The 19,852-nt window shown below is 36.9% G+C and overlaps 1 protein-coding gene across 5 annotated transcripts; it reads right to left on the reverse strand.

Moving 5' to 3' along the window:
* Positions 1-6,846: 6,846 nt before the first annotated feature.
* LOC123715632 (outer dense fiber protein 2-like) lies at positions 6,847-19,723 on the reverse strand. Of its 5 annotated transcripts, none has more exons than XM_045670824.1 (21): positions 19,587-19,723; positions 19,334-19,443; positions 18,639-18,692; positions 18,379-18,417; positions 18,133-18,241; positions 17,568-17,627; positions 17,015-17,346; positions 16,520-16,721; positions 16,035-16,165; positions 14,844-14,974; positions 14,609-14,762; positions 14,247-14,429; positions 14,064-14,179; positions 13,472-13,707; positions 11,837-11,973; positions 11,172-11,290; positions 10,158-10,275; positions 9,653-9,784; positions 9,288-9,395; positions 8,816-9,024; positions 6,847-6,919 (listed from the first exon to the last, which is right to left on the reverse strand). In XM_045670824.1, the coding sequence occupies exons 1-21, from the start codon at positions 19,621-19,623 to the stop codon at positions 6,901-6,903; spliced, it is 2,736 nt and encodes a 911-aa protein (XP_045526780.1). In that variant the 5' UTR covers positions 19,624-19,723; the 3' UTR covers positions 6,847-6,900. The 5 variants fall into 5 exon arrangements, with proteins under 5 accessions (XP_045526780.1, XP_045526779.1, XP_045526778.1 ...); XM_045670823.1 differs by having other exon boundaries at positions 9,668-9,784; positions 19,301-19,443; XM_045670822.1 differs by having other exon boundaries at positions 19,301-19,443.
* Positions 19,724-19,852: the final 129 nt, after the last annotated feature.

Here is a 19,852-nt window from a genome sequence, read left to right on the forward strand (position 1 = left end):
GTTCTGGTTCTCATTTTGCAACAGACAAAAAGTGCCCAGAGTACGCTAGACAAAAAGCTATCAAAGAAACAATGGCTAGAAACTCTATATCTTATTCAGAAGCCAGTAAAGTTTTTTAACTCATGGACAGACAGGACCATTCACGAAACCACTCTCTGGTGATTCAATGGAACTGCCGGAGTATTAATAGTAAAAAAAGTGACCTATTTTTTTATTGAATAATTACAAACCATTTGCTGTGTCTCTTCAAGAGACTTGGCTTCGTCCTGGATTCAATTTTAGAATTCCAGGATATATCTGTCTTAGAGAAGACAGAACAGATGGGTATGGTGGAGTTGCACTAATTCTTAAGGGAAGTGTGCCCTTTGTCCACATACCCATGTCTAATCACAGTGATAAATTTTCCATTATTGCTGCTAGTGTAAATAATATTTGTATTGTAAATATGTATATACCTCACCCTTCCACTGAAGTCTTTGACGATATTTGTAGCATTCTATCTTCCCTCCCGCGCTCTATTTTGGTCATGGGAGATTTCAATGCACAACATTCTATGTGGGGAAGTTCTAAGTCTGATCATTATGGGGCTAGAATCTTAGACATCTTAGATGATAATAATTTATGCCTTCTATACTCTGGTTGTCCTACTAGAAGGGCAAAGCACCACGAGGGTATCAGTGCACCAGACCTTACCCTGTGTAGTCCTTCCCTTGCTCCTATATTAAACTGGTGGCCTCTATCGTCTTCATATGGAAGCGATCACTTTCTGCTAATTATAACATTTCCTCAAAAAAATGGCGAAAAGACATCAAAGCCTCCTCCCCGGTTAAAATATAGACTTAAGGATGCCAATTGGTCGTTATTTAGAGATAAAGTTAAAAAAAAATTATCAACCATACCTCCAGTAAATGACAGCAATAATCATCTTTGTACTGAAGCTTTTACACGGGCACTACTACAGGCTGCTGAGGAAGTTTTTCCAATTAAAAATAATAGTGGCAATGGGCATATTCCATCACCTCCTTGGTGGGACAGCGAGTGCTCTGCTGCTATAGCTGAGAGAAAGATAGCCGAAAAAAATTACAGAGAAAATTCTACAACACAACATTTTAATATTCTTTGTAATCTTATAACTAAAACACGTAAATTATTAAAATAAAAACGATTTAATGGGTGGAAATCTTTTTGTGCTTCTATTTCACCAGACATTTCTTTATATGAAGTTTGGCAAAATATTCGTAGATTCAGATCTGCTTTTAAACCTCAAAGGTCTCGCTTTATGGATGGCAATACAGTTGATTTGTTTCTTGACAAATTAACACATCTATAGAAAATATTTCTTATGACGCACAGCCTTCTCTCTTCTCCCAGCATGATAGTAGCGATTCATTCATTTCGTTTAGCCTTTCAGAACTCAAAGGGGTTCTTTCAAAACTTAGGGACTCAGCCCCAGGTTGTGATGGAATTTCATATTCTTTTCTACAAAACCTGAATGACACATGCCTTTCTTATTTTCTCAGTTTAATTAATTCTATCTTAACATCAGGTAATATTCTTTCATCATGGAAAATCCATGAAGTTATCCCTATACATAAGCCCAACAAACCGATTAATGATCCATCATCATACAGACCAATTGCATTAGCTTCAGTTATTTCCAAAATTTCTGAACATTTAGTTAAAAATAGATTAGAATGGTTTATTGAGAGTAAAGGGTTACTATCTCAAAACCAGTTTGGATTTAGGAAAGGCAGATGTACGATGGATAGTATCAGTATTTTTATGACAGACTTAAGATTGGCATTTTCATGTAATAAGTCTGTGTTAGCAGCATTCTTAGATGTGTCTGCAGCCTATGATAATGTTAACCTTTCAATTCTGAAACAAAAAATGATTAATTTAGATATCCCTAAAATTTTTATAAGCTTCACTATCAATCTTCTCTCTGGTAGAATGCTTAAAGTAATATCAGAAGACTCCTACCAATCCCGTATTGCCTGGAAAGGTTTACCACAGGGCTCAGTTTTAAGTCCCTTACTTTACAATATATATTCTCATGATGTGGAAGCCTCCCTTAAGGGTAAAGTTAACTCACTCCAATATGCAGATGATTTACTCCTATATATCTCAGGTGATTCTGTTGGCAAAATGTCTGGTACTATGACATATTCCCTTAAGTTGCTAAAAGTCTGGCTTGACAATAATTCTCTAAGTCTTTCGGTTCCTAAAAGTGTTATGGTCTTATTTTCACGTATGAGACTTCCTCCATCAGTGTCTGTATTTTATAATAACATTAGAGTTCCCGTTAAAAGTGAAGCAACATTTCTAGGGGTAATTTTAGACTCAAGACTTACAGGAAACCCTCATTGCAACTATATAAGTGCCAAATGTGAGAAGATTCTAAATATACTGCATTGCCTTTCTGGAGTTTGGTGGGGAGCCCACCCTTTCTCTTTAAAGCTTTTATATAATGCCCTAATTAGAAGTATTTTAGACTATGGAACATTTATACTTGAACCCTGTAATGCAGTAGCTCTCTATAAGTTAAACATTATCCAGTCTAAAGCTCTGAGAATAATTGCTGGGGCTATGCGTTCGAGCCCTATTAACGCTTTGCAGGTCGAATGCTCTGAAGCCCCTCTGCACCTCAGACGACAATTTCTTTCTGACAGGTTCCTGTTTAGAGCATTCCAAGTCTATAATCATCCTCTTTACTCTAAGTTATGGTCTCTGTTGGATTGTATGGATTATCCGTACTGGGCTCATAAATCGCCGCCATGCCTTATTGTTAGTCTCCAATAATATTTAGCTCTTCAAGCTCCAACACATAGATCACAATTCCTTCCTATATTTTGTGTTAACTATGATGCCAAATTTATAGATATTATTAGCAGTAACAGCCGATGGAAACATTGCCATTTAATTTTTAGTGATTCTTCCAAACCCGGACCCGAGGAGTGTGTGGGAGTTGGAGTTTTCCATCAACAGTTTGGCATTGTACAGAAAATAAAATTGCCTCCAGAGACTTCAGTATTTACTGGAGAATGTTTTGGTCTGCTGAAGTCTCTGGAGTATATTTTAATCATGAAGTTAAAAAACTCATTAATTTTAACTGACGCTAAAAGTGCCCTCCAAGCCTTGGAAAGATTTCCTTTTAACAGTAACCGAAATAATCATCCAGTCATTATTACATGTCGCGATTTATTGTATCGATGTTGCATCAACAATTGCATTTTCTTTTGCTTGGGTTCCGGGGCACTCAGGTATTTTTGGCAATACCAAGGCCGATAGCCTTGCCAAGGCTGCGGTCAATGACGGAGATCTGGTTCCGTACAAAAACTTTTCTTGTGATTTGGCTCTCCTACCTAAATCTCAGTTACTGAATTCTTGGACAAACATTTGGCGTTCTTCAAGTCAGACTAAAGGTCGATATTACAGCACGATTCAGGTCGATAAACCTCCTAAACCGTGGTTTTCAACTCTAACGCTTGGTAAAGCTATCACACTTCGACCCTTATTCGTATGAGGCTTGGCCATGCATGCATTCCCTTGCATTTGGCAAAACTTAACCTTTTACCTAACGATATATGTCACTGTGGCAATGACGTTGGGGATTTTAATCATATATTCTTTGCCTGTCCTCAACATGACCGTTCCGATCCAATTTCCAAACCAATAAAATAAATCTAATAAAACACTTCCTAACTTTTTTGCATGGCTGACGCACAAACCGTGCAGGCCAAGAAAGGGGAAAAAATATATAGCGGCAGACATGAGCTACAACGGTTTAATACTTTTGAGGATAAGAATACTCATAGCAATTTAATAGACTTTACTAGTCCTAGTATGAGAGCCGCATTTGTAGAGCCTCCATTCAACTTACGACGGCAATTCCTGTCTGATAAATTCCAATTCCGTTGTGTTTTTACGGTTGATTCGGTAAAAGTATACTGTCGCGTATACGACTGGGACACGTCTGCACCCCATCTCATCTAAATAAGGTTAATCTTATTGACAGCCCTACTTGCAAATGCGGATATGCTGAAGCTGATTTGAACCACATCATGTTTGTTTCTTCTCGACGCGACCGCTCATTTCCCTTCAAATTCTTATCCTTCATCCAGATCCTATTTATTTGCAACAACAGCTTTTATCTTAAGTAATGATATAAAAATTTAGACACTATGAACGTGTATATATGTAAATATCTTTTGTTACACTCCTTTTTTATCTATTTATATAATTAATATTTTATTTTATAGATTATTTTCCATTCCTTAAATCCGTTTGATGCGATATTTTTTTTTAAATTACTTCCCAATTGCTTCTATTTAATTCCTACTATAATACATTTGCTTCCTTAGTGTTTTGGGAGAACCATAACTTTAGTGACCGTCCCTTCTGACGTCTGAATGGCACTATAATGAATTACAGATTATTTCTTAGTTCATATTTTGCTTCCTATTTGCTTTATCTTAGGTTTTCAAACCTCGATGCTGTACCTATCATGGAATTAAGATATCGAACAATGTTATTACGATTCCCCCAGCGCCTGGTAAAAATATACAGGCAAATTAATTAAAAACACCTAAACCTGGATCAGTATAGTATAGGTAAATACTTCATAATAGACCCGTCTAGTTCTTTATTTTACAATAAATATGAACGCTTTATCACTAATGCTAAGCCTCCTCCTGCTAGTAATGCAGAATATCGTTTTAGATTTGGAGAATAGATTTGGTAAATATTCTATATTGGTACCCTGGTTTATAATTAACAAGTTTTGTGTCAATCTCTAATCGCTCCCAAACCAATAGAATGCCCCCCGTATATCCGACTTCCCGACGGACCCTAGCCCCGCTTGGCTGTTTTTATTTTGCAATTAATGCTGGAGATCACGCCGACGTTTTCCCGCGTCACTCAAGAAATAACCACCAATCGTGGGATTTGTCAATAGAAGTGTTATTTACAAAACTATCGGCTATTATTGGCTTTGTGAATAACATCAAATACACATCATTTAATACATTTTAAGTACTAATAATTTAAGATATCAATGCAAATCATCTATTTATTGAATTACCAGATTTATAACAAACTTGTATTTATTGTAAAACTCATTGGATATTGTTGTATAGAGCATAAAGTATGATTGGCTAGCGTTCCCGCGGGAAAAACTGAGGACAATTGTGAGGCATACAATAGAAGTGTTATCTATATTCTAATTATTAAATACAATAAGTATAAGTCAACTATTTCGATATAAACTAAACATAAATACATTAAACTTTTCCTTATTATGTTCATAAGTTATATTATTCTCCTCTGCTTTTTTGTTTGGTTATATAATAATTATATATATATAATAATATAGGTATTTTGAAACTGACAATATGTAAAAAATAAGCCATTTGAATATATTCTAATAACTATACGTATTTATTTAGGATGACGCAATCAATATAGAAAAAGAATGTCTAGAGGCAATCTTCAATCTAATGTTAACGTATATACTAAATTTATCAATTTAAAGGAATTAATTTTTATTTGTAATATATTTTTGCAAAGGGTTTTATAACACTTCGACATAGGTAGTTTTAGAAAAAATTATGAACAATACTTACCCCATCATATTTATAAGATGAACAATTTGTAAAACTATTTTTATAAAACTGAAATTTTGTATACACCACAATATTGAAAGCTCCATCCATAAGGATCAAAATTTTGACGGAAACGTTTAAAAATAATAACAAATCAACTATCGTAACAAAATATTTTTGCCTGTATAATTTTACCAGTCCCCAGGACTGGCACTATGAAATAATCTGTAATTCATTATAGTGAGTACAAACCAGCCATTCAGACGTCAGAATGGACGGTCACTAAAGTTGTTATGGCTCTCCCAAAATACTAAGAAAGCAAATGTATTAAAGTAGGAATTAAATAGACGCAATTGGGAAGTAATTTTTAAACTACATTTTAACGTCTAGTGACCGGCCACACACTTCTGACACTCACAATTTTTTACCTTACAAGTACCTCCTCTAATTTGGTAGCAGTCTGTTGTGCAGTGGCCTAGAGCGATTGACCAGCCTTGGTTGTTGTTGGATAACTAGGACAATCAAGGCTGGGTTCAGCTATTGCGATGAGAGCTTCTGATTATCGTACAGGAACCACTTTTCATCACAGGTTCGATAAAAAATCCCTTCATTATTATTCCTTAGGTACCCTCCCCCACCTTCCCAAGATCTTTCCAATTTTTTTCAAGTGTTATCAGTTATACAGTTAATTCAGAATCACTAACAGTCTGGAGCTAATTTAGACGTAGTTTGCGATGGATCCGCTTTCACAATAGCCTTCAATTCTTCGTCATTAACTTTGGCCTCCAGCTGTCCACGGGGCCTCTTCTGCAGGTTGAAATTTCCAGAACCAAAACGGTGGAACGGAAAAACACACTTTTCTTTTGCAACACCGCCCTCATACAAATTATTAATCCTTTGAGCCGTTTCTGCAGCACTGGAGTACGAGTTCCAACTCGTATTCTTAAACAGTGACACGAAATGAAGCAATAGTCACCGAAAAAACAAATGCACGAGTAAATGTAAATAAATATAAGTTAATTCTGTGAAGAAATAATATTGATGAAACCAAAACGTACACAAGTATTTTATATACGTATATAAGGGACTATATATTAATAAACATCCCGTGAAGCCGATTTACTGTTTTTTTTATAAAAAAGTCGATAGTTTTGCGTAGTGTTCTTCGAAATTTTGTATTGGAAAATGTTTCGATACTTTATTAATACTCCCACAATTTCATTACAATTACACAAACAGTACAGGCACAAGGAAACAGTAATTTTATTGCTATCATATCAAATAGTATATCTGCTTCTCAAAAGAAGATGAATTTCCTGAAACAATAGAAATAATAGATATTAAATATGCAAATGAATAGTCTTCTAGTTAACAATATTTGCATATTGTTTTAAAGTTCGTCTTGAAAGTGAATAGTATTTACGCATTTCTCTTAGAGCGCGGCCACACGATGCGGTAACTGTGCGGTGAGGCGCTGCAACGTCCTCCTACATACAAATTACTATACCATGCCACACGACGCGTTGCGCCGCAAGGCGCCGTAGTGACAACGTAGTATTGCCAGATCTTTTTCAGCCTGTTTGTAGCGTACGCTAATTGTAAGCGCATCGAACGTGATTCATGCTACAATTATTATTTTAAGTCTGTTTCTGAAGTTAGTTTTCATCAAGTGTATTGAAGTAACTTTTTTGTAAATTGGGCCAGGAGGAGAAACTGCTGAGTTGCATATCCTTTTTTAACTTTTTCTGACGCTGATTCCCTACGGCCTACGCACTGAGTCATTGACGTTGTGGTGCCGCCCCCCACCGTGGTAAACAGCGTTGTACTGCGGTGCCGCAACGCCCGTGAGACACCCTATAGCTTGAAATAATTGCGATGCGGCGCCGCACCGCACCGTGGTAAACAGCGTTGTACTGCGGTGCCGCAACGCCCGTGTGACACCCTATAGCTTGAAATAATTGCGATGCGGCGCCGCACCGCACCGTGGTAAACAGCGTTGGACTGCGGTGCCGCAACGCCCGTGTGACACCCTATAGCTTGAAATAATTGCGATGCGGCGCCGCACCGCACCGTGGTAAACAGCGTTGTACTGCGGTGCCGCAACGCCCGTGTGATACCCTATAGCTTGAAATAATTGCGATGCGGCGCCGCACCGCACCGTGGTAAACAGCGTTGTACTGCGGTGCCGCAACGCCCGTGTGACACCCTATAGCTTGAAATAATTGCGATGCGGCGCCGCACCGCACCGTGGTAAACAGCGTTGGACTGCGGTGCCGCAACGCCCGTGTGACACCCTATAGCTTGAAATAATTGCGATGCGGCGCCGCACCGCACCGTGGTAAACAGCGTTGTACTGCGGTGCCGCAACGCCCGTGTGATACCCTATAGCTTGAAATAATTGCGATGCGGCGCCGCACCGCACCGTGGTAAACAGCGTTGTACTGCGGTGCCGCAACGCCCGTGTGACACCCTATAGCTTGAAATAATTGCGATGCGGCGCCGCACCGCACCGTGGTAAACAGCGTTGTACTGCGGTGCCGCAACGCCCGTGTGACACCCTATAGCTTGAAATAATTGCGATGCGGCGCCGCACCGCACCGTGGTAAACAGCGTTGGACTGCGGTGCCGCAACGCCCGTGTGACACCCTATAGCTTGAAATAATTGCGATGCGGCGCCGCACCGCACCGTGGTAAACAGCGTTGGACTGCGGTGCCGCAACGCCCGTGAGACACCCTATAGCTTGAAATAATTGCGATGCGGCGCCGCACCGCACCGTGGTAAACAGCGTTGGACTGCGGTGCCGCAACGCCCGTGAGACACCCTATAGCTTGAAATAATTGCGATGCGGCGCCGCACCGCACCGTGGTAAACAGCGTTGGACTGCGGTGCCGCAACGCCCGTGTGACACCCTATAGCTTGAAATAATTGCGATGCGGCGCCGCACCGCACCGTGGTAAACAGCGTTGGACTGCGGTGCCGCAACGCCCGTGAGACACCCTATAGCTTGAAATAATTGCGATGCGGCGCCGCACCGCACCGTGGTAAACAGCGTTGGACTGCGGTGCCGCAACGCCCGTGAGACACCCTATAGCTTGAAATAATTGCGATGCGGCGCCGCACCGCACCGTTACCGCATTGTGTGGCCGCGTTCTTATTAATCATATATAGAAGAGACAACTAAGGCGAGAACTTAAAAAATAAGATTTGTCACCTGTCTTTCCGATTGCCGCCAGCAGCGAGTTCATGTTCCAGGGCAGCAATTTTCGTCTCGTGGCGCGTTCTCTGCACTTGCGCCCGCCGCTGCTGATCCTCCAAAGCGAGGACAATCTTTTCCAGCCGATGGATCTGTTGTTGTTTCGTTTCTAATGTGGCAAACAACTCTTGAATCTCATCAGCTTTGGCTGCGATTTGCTTGTTTACCTATTTTACAAGAAACATCTTAACACTCGTACACTCAACGTGCGGATTGTCATTATAGAGAAAATAATATTATCGTTAAGTGTATCTAATCGTGGTATTTAAAATGGATAAATATAAACAAATGTACAGTGCCAAGACAAAACTGAACTCCTTCTGGATACTTCCACTAGTAACTAGCAAATTAATTTCATGATTCATTAAATAAATACAAATATGTGATAATATTATTTCGCTACAAACAATAATAAAAAAACGCGTCTCACTCCATCTACAATTTTCATTCGGTGATCTAAATCTTGTTGCAATGCGGACAGCTCGCGAGTTTGCTCCATTTCTTTGTTCTTGAGCACGTTAATCAATTCTTCACGAATCTGTACCACAGCTTATTATAATTTATAAACATAGAGAATTATATTTAATTGTAAACGTTAGAATGAACATTGACTGTTGAGGCTATTTATTCACTACATTTTCGTCATCTTTCTATTGAGTTAAATGACATTAAGGAAAAATTATATCGGTTACAAACAACAGTATCGGTAAAACGTTCTCGTCCATAAACCCATCACTAAAATCTGTTTTATAGTTTAGAAAAAACACTTCTTATTAGATTGTTTCAAAAAGTAACCTTGAGGAATCTTGCCTGTGTACGAGCTGTTTTGTCTTGCTGTTCAAGTTGTTGTTCCTTTTGCGCTAACATTTCTGAAAGCTCTTCGTTACGATGCACAGCGTCCAGAAGACTCATTTTTAGGGTCATAGTCTATGCAATGAAATTTATTTACTATCAAATACAAGACATACACCAAAACAGATCTTTATTATAAACATAAATTGTACAAATTATATCTACGTATATAAACTACGTATCTTCCACTAGTATACTTAAACCTAATACTTTCATTACCTTTGTTTTGTGATTGGGATAACAATTATTAGAGCCATGACAAACTGAGTATTTTGGCAAATACTTCACCGTCATAAACACGAATAGGCCATGAAAGAATGGTTTAGTATTTAAAAATATTAAAAATGTTTTTGTAGTATGACAGTTTTATTGACATTACAATTAGAGGGTCAACAATACCTTCCATTGTTGATAAGAGGGGAACAATTAAGTAAACTCCTACAATTACCTCTTGTTGAAGCTCCGGATAACAAATGCCACCAGATGTATCTTGGCTATTTATTAAGGCGCGATTGTGAGCTTGTAAATCGCGGACGTACTTTTCGTATTGCACAACTTTCTGCTCACTGCAATATAACTTACGGTCGCACATTGCTTTGTTATTATAAACCATGGGTTACCACGAAGGTATATATTGGATAAACATTTTACATAATTATTATATAAGTAATTATATGTATTCATGTATTTATTTGCATTCCATAACGTTACAAAAGATGTTTATGGGTACTCCAGGCTAGTACCAATTACATAGAATAACATTTTTTTTATTTTTATTTATTTAATTTTGAATATTTAGGGATTAATAATCATGAAATTAAGGTATATTTTTATCTTCTAGGTACTCATTAACGCTATAATATTATCGCTTATACATTTACGTATAAGAAGTTTTTTTAGTTTGTTTGTAAATATATGTATCTTTTTTTCATTTCTTAGTGTCTCCGGTAGTTTATTATAAATTTTGATTGACATGACTAGTGGGCTTGATGCATGTATTTGTAATCGGGAAGATGGTAGGTTTAGGCGTTTTTTGTGTCGAAGTGTATATCTTGTCTGTATGTCTTCGCGTGTGGTGTAAAATTCTTTGTGTGTATGGGCAAATTTACAGATTTCCAATATGTATAATTATATATATATATATATATATATATATATATAAATAAATAATCATATAAGGTCAAAAATAAGTTAAAACGTTAAAATAGATTTAATTTTAAGTTAAAAGGTCATTTAATTTCGTCTTCAAAATCAATGCTAATAGGTCGAGCATTAAATTTCAAATTTTACTAAAACTGATTATTAAAAAGTTCGGTTTAGTAATAGTAATTTGGTCCAGGCGAAATATTTATTACTTCACGATCAACCCACGACTGGCACAGATAAAAAAAAACATTTTTTTAAACAAAAACAAACAACAATATTTTTGTGTATATAGCAATAGAATACCAGTTACACTTACTGGAGCTTTATATTCTTCGTTAGATCACGAAGCTGGGTTTGCATTTTACCAATAATTTCCTCTTTACTCAATAATTCGGCTGCCAACTTTTGCTGCAAGGCCATTTCGTTCTCCGTGTCCTAGTATACATTACAATGTATTGAATTCATGTGTAAATATACTAATATGTTTAAATAATATTATCACCTTTTAGTTATACAGTAAAACGAATCTGGTACGAAACTCTACAACAAAGAAAACAAAAATTCATTTGATAGTTGCGTGCTATGATTTGAAAAACTAATTTTATAGTTTAACAACGTTATGAATGCGCCCTCGCCACTTGATGATCATTCTAAATTTATGAAGCCACGACTTCTTTTTAGACTGTACAAAGTATTTAAAATATATACTATACTTTCTATATTTTAGTAGCCAAAAAGAGGCCGAGAGACGGTTTAAACCTAAGGGATGTCATACGGTACGAATCGTTTAAATATAAGTATAACTGGTTTAATTTCCAAAACAGTGAAGTCAAACAGTATCTTGATAGAAGTAGGGGAACGCAAAGGTGAAACACCATAAGGTTATGCCACAGTTGTTTTTTTTTATATTAGAGGGGCATAGCATACTGCAAAAGCAAAGTTCGGTAGACACTAAACATAAAATAGTAATTAAATAATTACTGCTATTTTGGTCATAGTCTCCAGGAAGCGAACTTTTTCCCGTTTACATGCTATGACTTCGTCTTCAGTCATGCGCAAAGTATCTTTCGTAGCTTGAAGCTCAGCCCACAAATCCATTTCCCTTTCCGTTGGAAGATCTTAAACATATTTCAAAATAAGCTTTGAGTGAAACATACATTTTTAGATTACATTTTAAGTACATTTAAATAATTTGTATCATATATTAGGTCCTTACATATGAAATTGGCGTTTGGATGGGAGGAACAAAAAGTCGAATATTTTTAAATATAATATATTTAATTAATCAAAGTATGAACCATTGTTTTCTATGCACTTTTGCCGTCTCATAGGTAGTTCATTGATCCCTTTACCAAAAAAAAACCAGTCGGACGGGAATCAATAAAATCTGTGAAGGCGATTTGGACTGCCCCATCAGAGTTAAATTTTTTCCCTTGCAAGAAGTTGTCCAAATTTCGAAAAAAATGGTAATCTGTTGGAGCAAGGTCCGGGGAGTACGGAGGATGTTTTAGACATTCCAATTGAAGCTCTTCTAATTTGGTAGCCGTCTGTTGTGCAGTGAGTGGTCTAGCGTTGTCGTGAAGTAGCAGTGGCGTGGAGCGATTGACCAGCCTAGGTTGTTTAGCCGCTAGCTTTTCCATAATGGTTTGCAATTGCTGACAATAGACATCAGCCGTAATAGTCTGGCCAGATTTGAGAAAACTGAAAGGAACAATACCGGCACTAGTCCACCAAACGCTTACAAGTAACCGTTTTGGGGTTAATTTTCGCTTGGGGCAGGATTTGGCTGGCTGGCCAGGATCCAACCGGTAACGCAGCAGTCGACGCGCGTTTGCCGGTTTGCTTCAGTGAATTCGTGAGGTACCCACCTTTAAGGTTTTTAATCTTCCCAATTTGCTTCAAATGAATATAAACAGTTTTGTCACTAACACCGCAGCCTGCAGCTAACTCGGACGTAGTTTGCGATGGACCGCTTCCACAATAGCCTTCAATACTTCATTATCAACTTGGGTCTCAGGCCGTCCACGGGGCTTGTTCTGCAGGTCGAAATTTTCAGAACGAAAACGTTGGAACCAAAAACGAACTGTGTTTACTTTTGCAACATGACTGCCATACACATCATTCACCTTTCGAGTCGTTTCCGCAGCACTAGTGCCACGGCGTACTCGTACTCGTAAATAATGCGATACTTTAAGTTTTCCATTTTGTAAAATGAGTGACGCAAACAGAAGAAAAAAAAACAAATGAATGGCGCTCATCGAAGCACAAATACATGACTAAATAGCTGTACCAATTTGAATTTGAAATTCCTAACCTAAGAGGAGGTATTTGAGGTCAAAGTGGCCAGTACGAAATACGCCAATCTCATATGTAAGGACCTAATATATTGATGTTCTCAACCTAACACTAACATTAATTACAAAGAAATTGCGCGAGAACCTCGAAAAAAACGGCAAAACACGATGCAAATGTGGCATATTATTTTACTGAAATTTTTATATTTTGCCAATATATATTAATTAATCGTTAGATGTAGTCCAATATTTTTAACTAATATATACAATAGGGAGGTTTAGGGTACTTGATAATATAAAATAACATATTATAAAATAATACCAGGGTTTGGCTTATTCCGTTCATATTCATCAATTTTCGTCTGGAGCTCTTCAATAGTATTACGACTCTCATTGAGTTCTTCTTGAAGAGCATCCTTAAAGCCTACTTCTCGTTGTGTCGTTTCGCGTTCTGCTTCCAATGCTAGATTAAGTTCTTTTAGTTGGTTGTTGAGGTCTTGAACAGATGATTTATGCTGCGCAGTCAAACTCTTCATTTGGTCTTTTAAGTCGGCAACTCTGTAACATCGCAGTTCATAATATACACCCATCGAGACGCGGAGACTAGGTTGCCATAAAAGGAGAAGTTTTACGCAGGAACGCAAACATAATACAAGTCTTATGAACAAGAGGAGTTGGCCTAGTGATTTGATCGTGCGCCTCTCAACCCTGAGGTGCCAACGTTCGAATCACGGCATGCATCCGTCAACTTGTAAGTACGCAATTAGCACTCACTCATCGGTTGAAGGAAGACATTGTCTAGAAATGAGCTTTTAACCTAAAATCTTTCTTCTATAAACTAATTTCTTCAGCTATCCTTAATGTTTAATCCTTAAAGTTCAGAGACAGTTATAGTAATTAAGAAAGAGGCTTACTCAGCTTCCAAGGCATCACGTTGCTGCACCAAATGTGTGTTTGTAACTTCGCCAGTTTTAACGGAATCCCTCCATTTCCGTGCTCTCGCTTCTAGTTGCACTTCACGCTGACGTCCCTAATTAACAAAGGTTGACATAATAATGATTTCAATGCTTTCCGACTTCGGTTCTGATTTCCATTACCTGGTCCTCCAAACTTTTCACCGTACTGGTGAGAGCAGTGATGCTGGCCTCGGCTTCACGAAGCTGCCTATCCATCTTAGATATGCGCATCCGCTGCTGTCTCACTTGAGCCTCGCTGGCCACGAGTTTATCCTTCATGGCCGTTTTGGCTGCTTGTTCATCTTCTAATTCGCGGCGTGTTTCCTGCGGTATTAATCCTGTATTATTCCTAAATTAAATTATTATATTGTATTTAATTATATGAATATTTTGTTCAGTTTTGAAAGGTTTACCTTAGATCTTTCTTCAGCTAGACATCGCAGAGCTGAGCGCTGCTTTAATTGCGAGATGCAAGAATTAAATAATGTTTATATATAAGTTACCGCCAACACTTTTTTGGTTTCTTCGTCAGCAGGAGGTTCGCGGACTTCATTTATAACTGTCACCCTCGTTTCCATGTCTTGACGCAAACGTGCTACTTCTCGTATCAAAGACTCTCCAACAGATATTAAGGTGGCTCTTTCTGAGCAAGCGCGTCTGCAAAAAATATGTTTAATTTTTAAGTGTGAATTCCCAATAGAAAAATGGGACATGGCAACTGGTGTAATTTTTACTAACTTTGATAGTAACGTTATAGTTTCCACGGCATCGTCAGCTCGCGCTTTTAAATCACGTAGAGCCTCGCACATTTCCAAACCCCTTTTGTTGTAGGCATCGATTCGATCTAATGCATCACTTTCTGGCTCCTCCTGAAAAACGTATTATGTATACTTCAAACCAAATTTCCGCCGCGAACTAAACTTGCGGTAGCTTAGTTAAATTTTATGAGCTAGTCATAATAAAGAGTCGAATCGCCTTCCTATAAGCTAAACAGTTCAGTTTGTGTTGGACATTTTCTTTTTTATTCAACAATTATTACAATTAGACCCAGTTATCTAACGCTCAGTTTGGGGGCAAGTTAAAATAGTGATGTGCTTCAAATAAATTACTCGATAAGACCTTTTTCATGTCTTCTGATTTGTTTTTTATAATATACCCATCTTTGACATAAATCATTTTTTTTGTCAATCATTTATTTTACCTTTATAATATATACAGTAAGAAAATTCTTAGCTGCGGTATTTGTTGTACGTACGTTATACAGCATGTCCAATCTTTTACTTGATATTGATAAAAACCGTCAATTTTGCAGGGAGATGAATGCAAAACTTGAACTTATTAAAATTTGACGAGGAGATGGGTACGATTTTATGCTATTACTATTTATTACTCTCTCTCTCTCTCTCTATCTCTTTCATAAGAGTCACATTGTTCGGTCTATATTTTATGTAATTTAATTCATGTCTTTCAGGCATAAATATTTAAGTTGGTCAATGCTACATAAACTCTAAGGGGGGGGGGGGGGGTTGTTAAACAAAAAAAAATCAAATATTTATTTTTAATTTAAAATTATTATTAATTTATTAAAATCCAGGCTTTAAACATTATTAATCAGTGTTAAGAAAATAAGGAAGTTGAAATTGATAAACAAAAGCTACATAGGGCAAAACAAAAACTACAGTTTTTGCCAATTACAACTGTAGAGGGTCGAAAAATCATTTTCATTTTTGAAATGGATTTTTACAAGCAGTTGACGAAGTTTGACTTCATATAATTTGGAAATATTTTCTATTTATTTAAAAAATCACTATAGCTGCAGAGTTCTGTTAAGTATGGAATCAATCAATATTAATCAACGTAGTTTTTTTAATTATTTGCCGCCAAACTGAGTGTAACGGGGTTTCATTACAATACAAGTTTTTTACATACCTCTTTCTCTATGTATCTTTTTACCCAGTCAATTAGCTCTTGGCGGGCGGCAAAGGCTTGAAGACATAGCTCCGCGAAACAGGATGGGATATTCATCGCCTTATATTCAGCATTGGTGAGAAAGTTTTCATCTATTGAAAAATACAGTTTCAAAGAATTGAATCTTCAAATAAATACACTAAAATGGGCAGCTTTTAAGCATGTAGCTGTTGCCTCCGAGATACCTTTCTATTGAATTTATTTTCAAAATATGTGCAATAGTGTAGTTGTAGTCTTTAGTGAAATAAATGCGCCCTTTAATAAATTGTGGATTAAAAATGCTACCGCATTTATTAATAAACATTTATATCTATTTGTTAAAATAATGATCGTAATTTAAAATGCCACGAATGTCAGTCTGAATGGGTATTTGATAAATATTATATTGAGAACGTGTTATTTATTTGTTTTAGTTAATTGTTTCAGAAAGGATACTGCAAGCATACCTATAGGAATGCTATTGTTAAACACTTCCACAGCACCATCTGCTGTACTCTGTCTACACAGCTCATGGATTTCTTCTTCTGTCCAATCAGCAACATTACATAGTACGAGTTCTGGTGCACCTTCCCCACTAGCTAGATGACCCTCGTTTAGCAATCGTTCGTGTAAACTGCGTAGATTCTCAAACACCTCTAATACTGCTTGCTGAAAGATATAATAAATTGTTGAAAAGAAAAATCAATAGTTGGCAACGAAATAATACTGTCCTTTTTTAATCTAACAATATTAAACCTGTAGCCTAAAGTTTCTTAATGTGTTTCATATGATGATACAAATAAAACAAAATTTATGCACGGCAGGAGTCCAAAGTCTCAACCTCAAGGTTAGGAATCGCATGCTTACTTAATCTTTATTTTGAATTTAGAAGCAAGGCTATCGTTATCAATCCTTTTGTAAAAAAAACACTTGTTAGAATTTATTACACTCGTATACCTCACCTGCTTCAGATCAAGCTCCTTCTTCAGCCGATGAAACTGCTTTTGCTTTGCAGCATACACGCTTTTAATATCACTGTCATTTGATATTCTTGGTTCATTCGTTGGAGTAACAGGGCGAGTGGTCTTTAAGGGAGTTTTCGGTCTAGGGGTGGCCTTTTGGGGGGTATTAGGTCGACTGCAAGGGGTGTTTGTTCTTTGTTGGGATGGAGTTGATGGTCTGCTTGACATGCGTGGAGTAACAGGGCGAGCTTTAGGTGTTTGCGGACGGCTTACTAAGGGCGTTTGTGGACGGCTATTTATTGGTGTTTGCGGTTGAGTTTCGTCTATTGTTTCTGAAATATAAATAAGTGCTTTTAAACATGCCGTATTAACTGACCTGCACAAACTATTACGTAATTGATATTGTGTGACAAATATCTATCACGAATATATTACAAATCCCACTGGGACAAAGAGTCGACCTTTTACGTCTGTTCGAGTTTAAGTTCGAACGGGTTAACGAAACTTTTTTATCACAAAACCTGGCTGCTATACAGGAACTTGTTTTGCTCACCAATTATGACCGCTGGCTGAACATCATCTTGTAACATAGTATCTTCCACAGCTGTTGTATCTATAACACATATGGTTTATTACAGACTTTAAGACATATACGGTCTTATTTATAAACAAAGTATACGCTATGATTAATTGATTTGGCATGTTCATATATAAATTCATTTAACGTTTACACGTTTTTTCTTTTAGCTTCATTGCTTCAGCACCATTATTATACAAGATATTGATACAAACCTATCCTTTCGATTAAAAAAAAATTAATTAAAATTTTAATTAAATTCTTTTACCTAGGGTTAAATACGTAGACCTTTATAGCTGAAGCTTCCTTTATGCTGTCAGCCAAGCCAAATAAGGCTTTCATTTTGTATTGTTGCGGTACATTTATATTTTTTTAAACAGGCCTCAACGAGGATATACGAGCACGAGGAATACCTACATCATATCCATCTCATTTAAGATTCTGATTAAAAATCTTCGATCTTCATCTCACCAACATAATTCCCGTATTAACGTCATGTCCTTTTACTTCTTAAATAAATTAAAAATACGCAAAAATGAACCTTCAATGTCATTTTGGTGGATTTCTGCAAACGCCACAACGGGAATGTTTTTTTCTTTGACGACATTTATTTCCGCAACTTCATAAACTATTTCGTGAATATCCTGTACCTGAAAAACTTTCGCTTTCAAATATAAAGGTCAGATGTCCACTAACATTTTCTGTATTCGTCATATACTCGAGTTCCATAGTTAAAAAACAATCATTCTTTATTTTCTCATTTGTTCATAATATACATATAACTTACTACAGTTGGTGCATTCTCTGGTTCACGGTTTCTGTTCACCTACAAGATAACTTAAATTAGCATGACGCCGAAAGATAATTGCCTGAAGGCTATGTGAATTACTTAAATAAGTCGCTTACAGGCTATACAATGGTTTTACTGTCAATGGAACCTGGGATAAGTAACATACACATATGCCATACCTACCTACGAAAATCAAACCCAGTATCCCTATGCTTTATAAATTAATTAATGAAACAAATTAATTCAAAGAAAAGTACCTTAATATCAGTCTTCGAGTCAGTCTTGCCACTTTTCGGAATAGCAGTCCTAACCTGCAAATGTATACAGTACTGAAATCGTTACCTATTAAAAATATGTTTATTGTATTTATCAATAACCATCAAAATTCAAGTTTAACGATTAATAAATATTTTTATTTATTAACTCTTTTGATCATAGCAAAGACTATTTAACAAGAACAATAATAACTACCTATGATATAATAGAGAGTAAATATTGAAGTTTTAGTACATATACCACGAGTTAGTCTGCTCCTAGTTAAGAGATTTCACGTGAGATAAGACGGACGATACGAGTGTTTCGCTGAACAAAAAAGAAGTAGGTAATCAATTATTTTTGGCTCCATAATACTTGCCATGGGTTAAAAACTAAATTAGCCAAAAGTGACTATGTTCGTGTTTCTTTTTGTATTGAGGAATTTATATTGTATGTGTTTTTAATTAGAGTCAACCGCCAAGAGTGTAATTATGGCGAAGGACCAATAATAAATATGTTATTGTTTTCAATTCAAGCATCATATCCTGACACAAAATCAAATCTACGATGAGTACTATTGGTTAGTGTCCGCTCTTAATATCTTAATCAGTTTGTACAAAACGTTAAGGGTGAGCCAAACATAATTCATCGTTGCAATTTATACCCGAGATGAAGTTGGTGACGGAGGGGATCTAACCGGTGACAGGCGTGTGGATGGTGCGGTTAAGTTCCTGTTGGTGGCATTTTTCGCAGCACGAGCTGCCGAGGCGGCCGTTGGTCTCGGCGCAAGACGTGGAGCTGCCGTATCTATAAAGGCACAATTTCATTACTCAAACATTGGCATGCTTATTTCAACTACAATGTACTATAACCATTGTGTAATAATCTGGCTGCATAGAGTCTTACCCGCTATTACTAATAGGTTCTGAACCCGATCTAACGTAACTTACGTGGTTTATCTTTGTGTGATTTCACTGTCGTTGACATTTTGATTCATTTGCAATAGGCCAAATCATAAGACGATTAAAAAGAATTTTGAAATAATAACATTTACAAGAGTGAACTGAAAGTATGTCTATGTCATAGTTGTTCTGATTTCAAATAGGACAACTTTTTTACTATACACTTGACATTGCCTGGCCGTGCAGGTTCTATATCTCCAATCTGGAGTTGTTTACGTTTTAAAAGCTCCAACCTTTAAAACTTACAAAAGCTG

The sequence above is a fragment of the Pieris brassicae genome, chromosome 10 (genome assembly GCF_905147105.1).
Source record: "Pieris brassicae chromosome 10, ilPieBrab1.1, whole genome shotgun sequence".
NCBI classification, from domain to species: Eukaryota; Metazoa; Arthropoda; class Insecta; order Lepidoptera; family Pieridae; genus Pieris; species Pieris brassicae.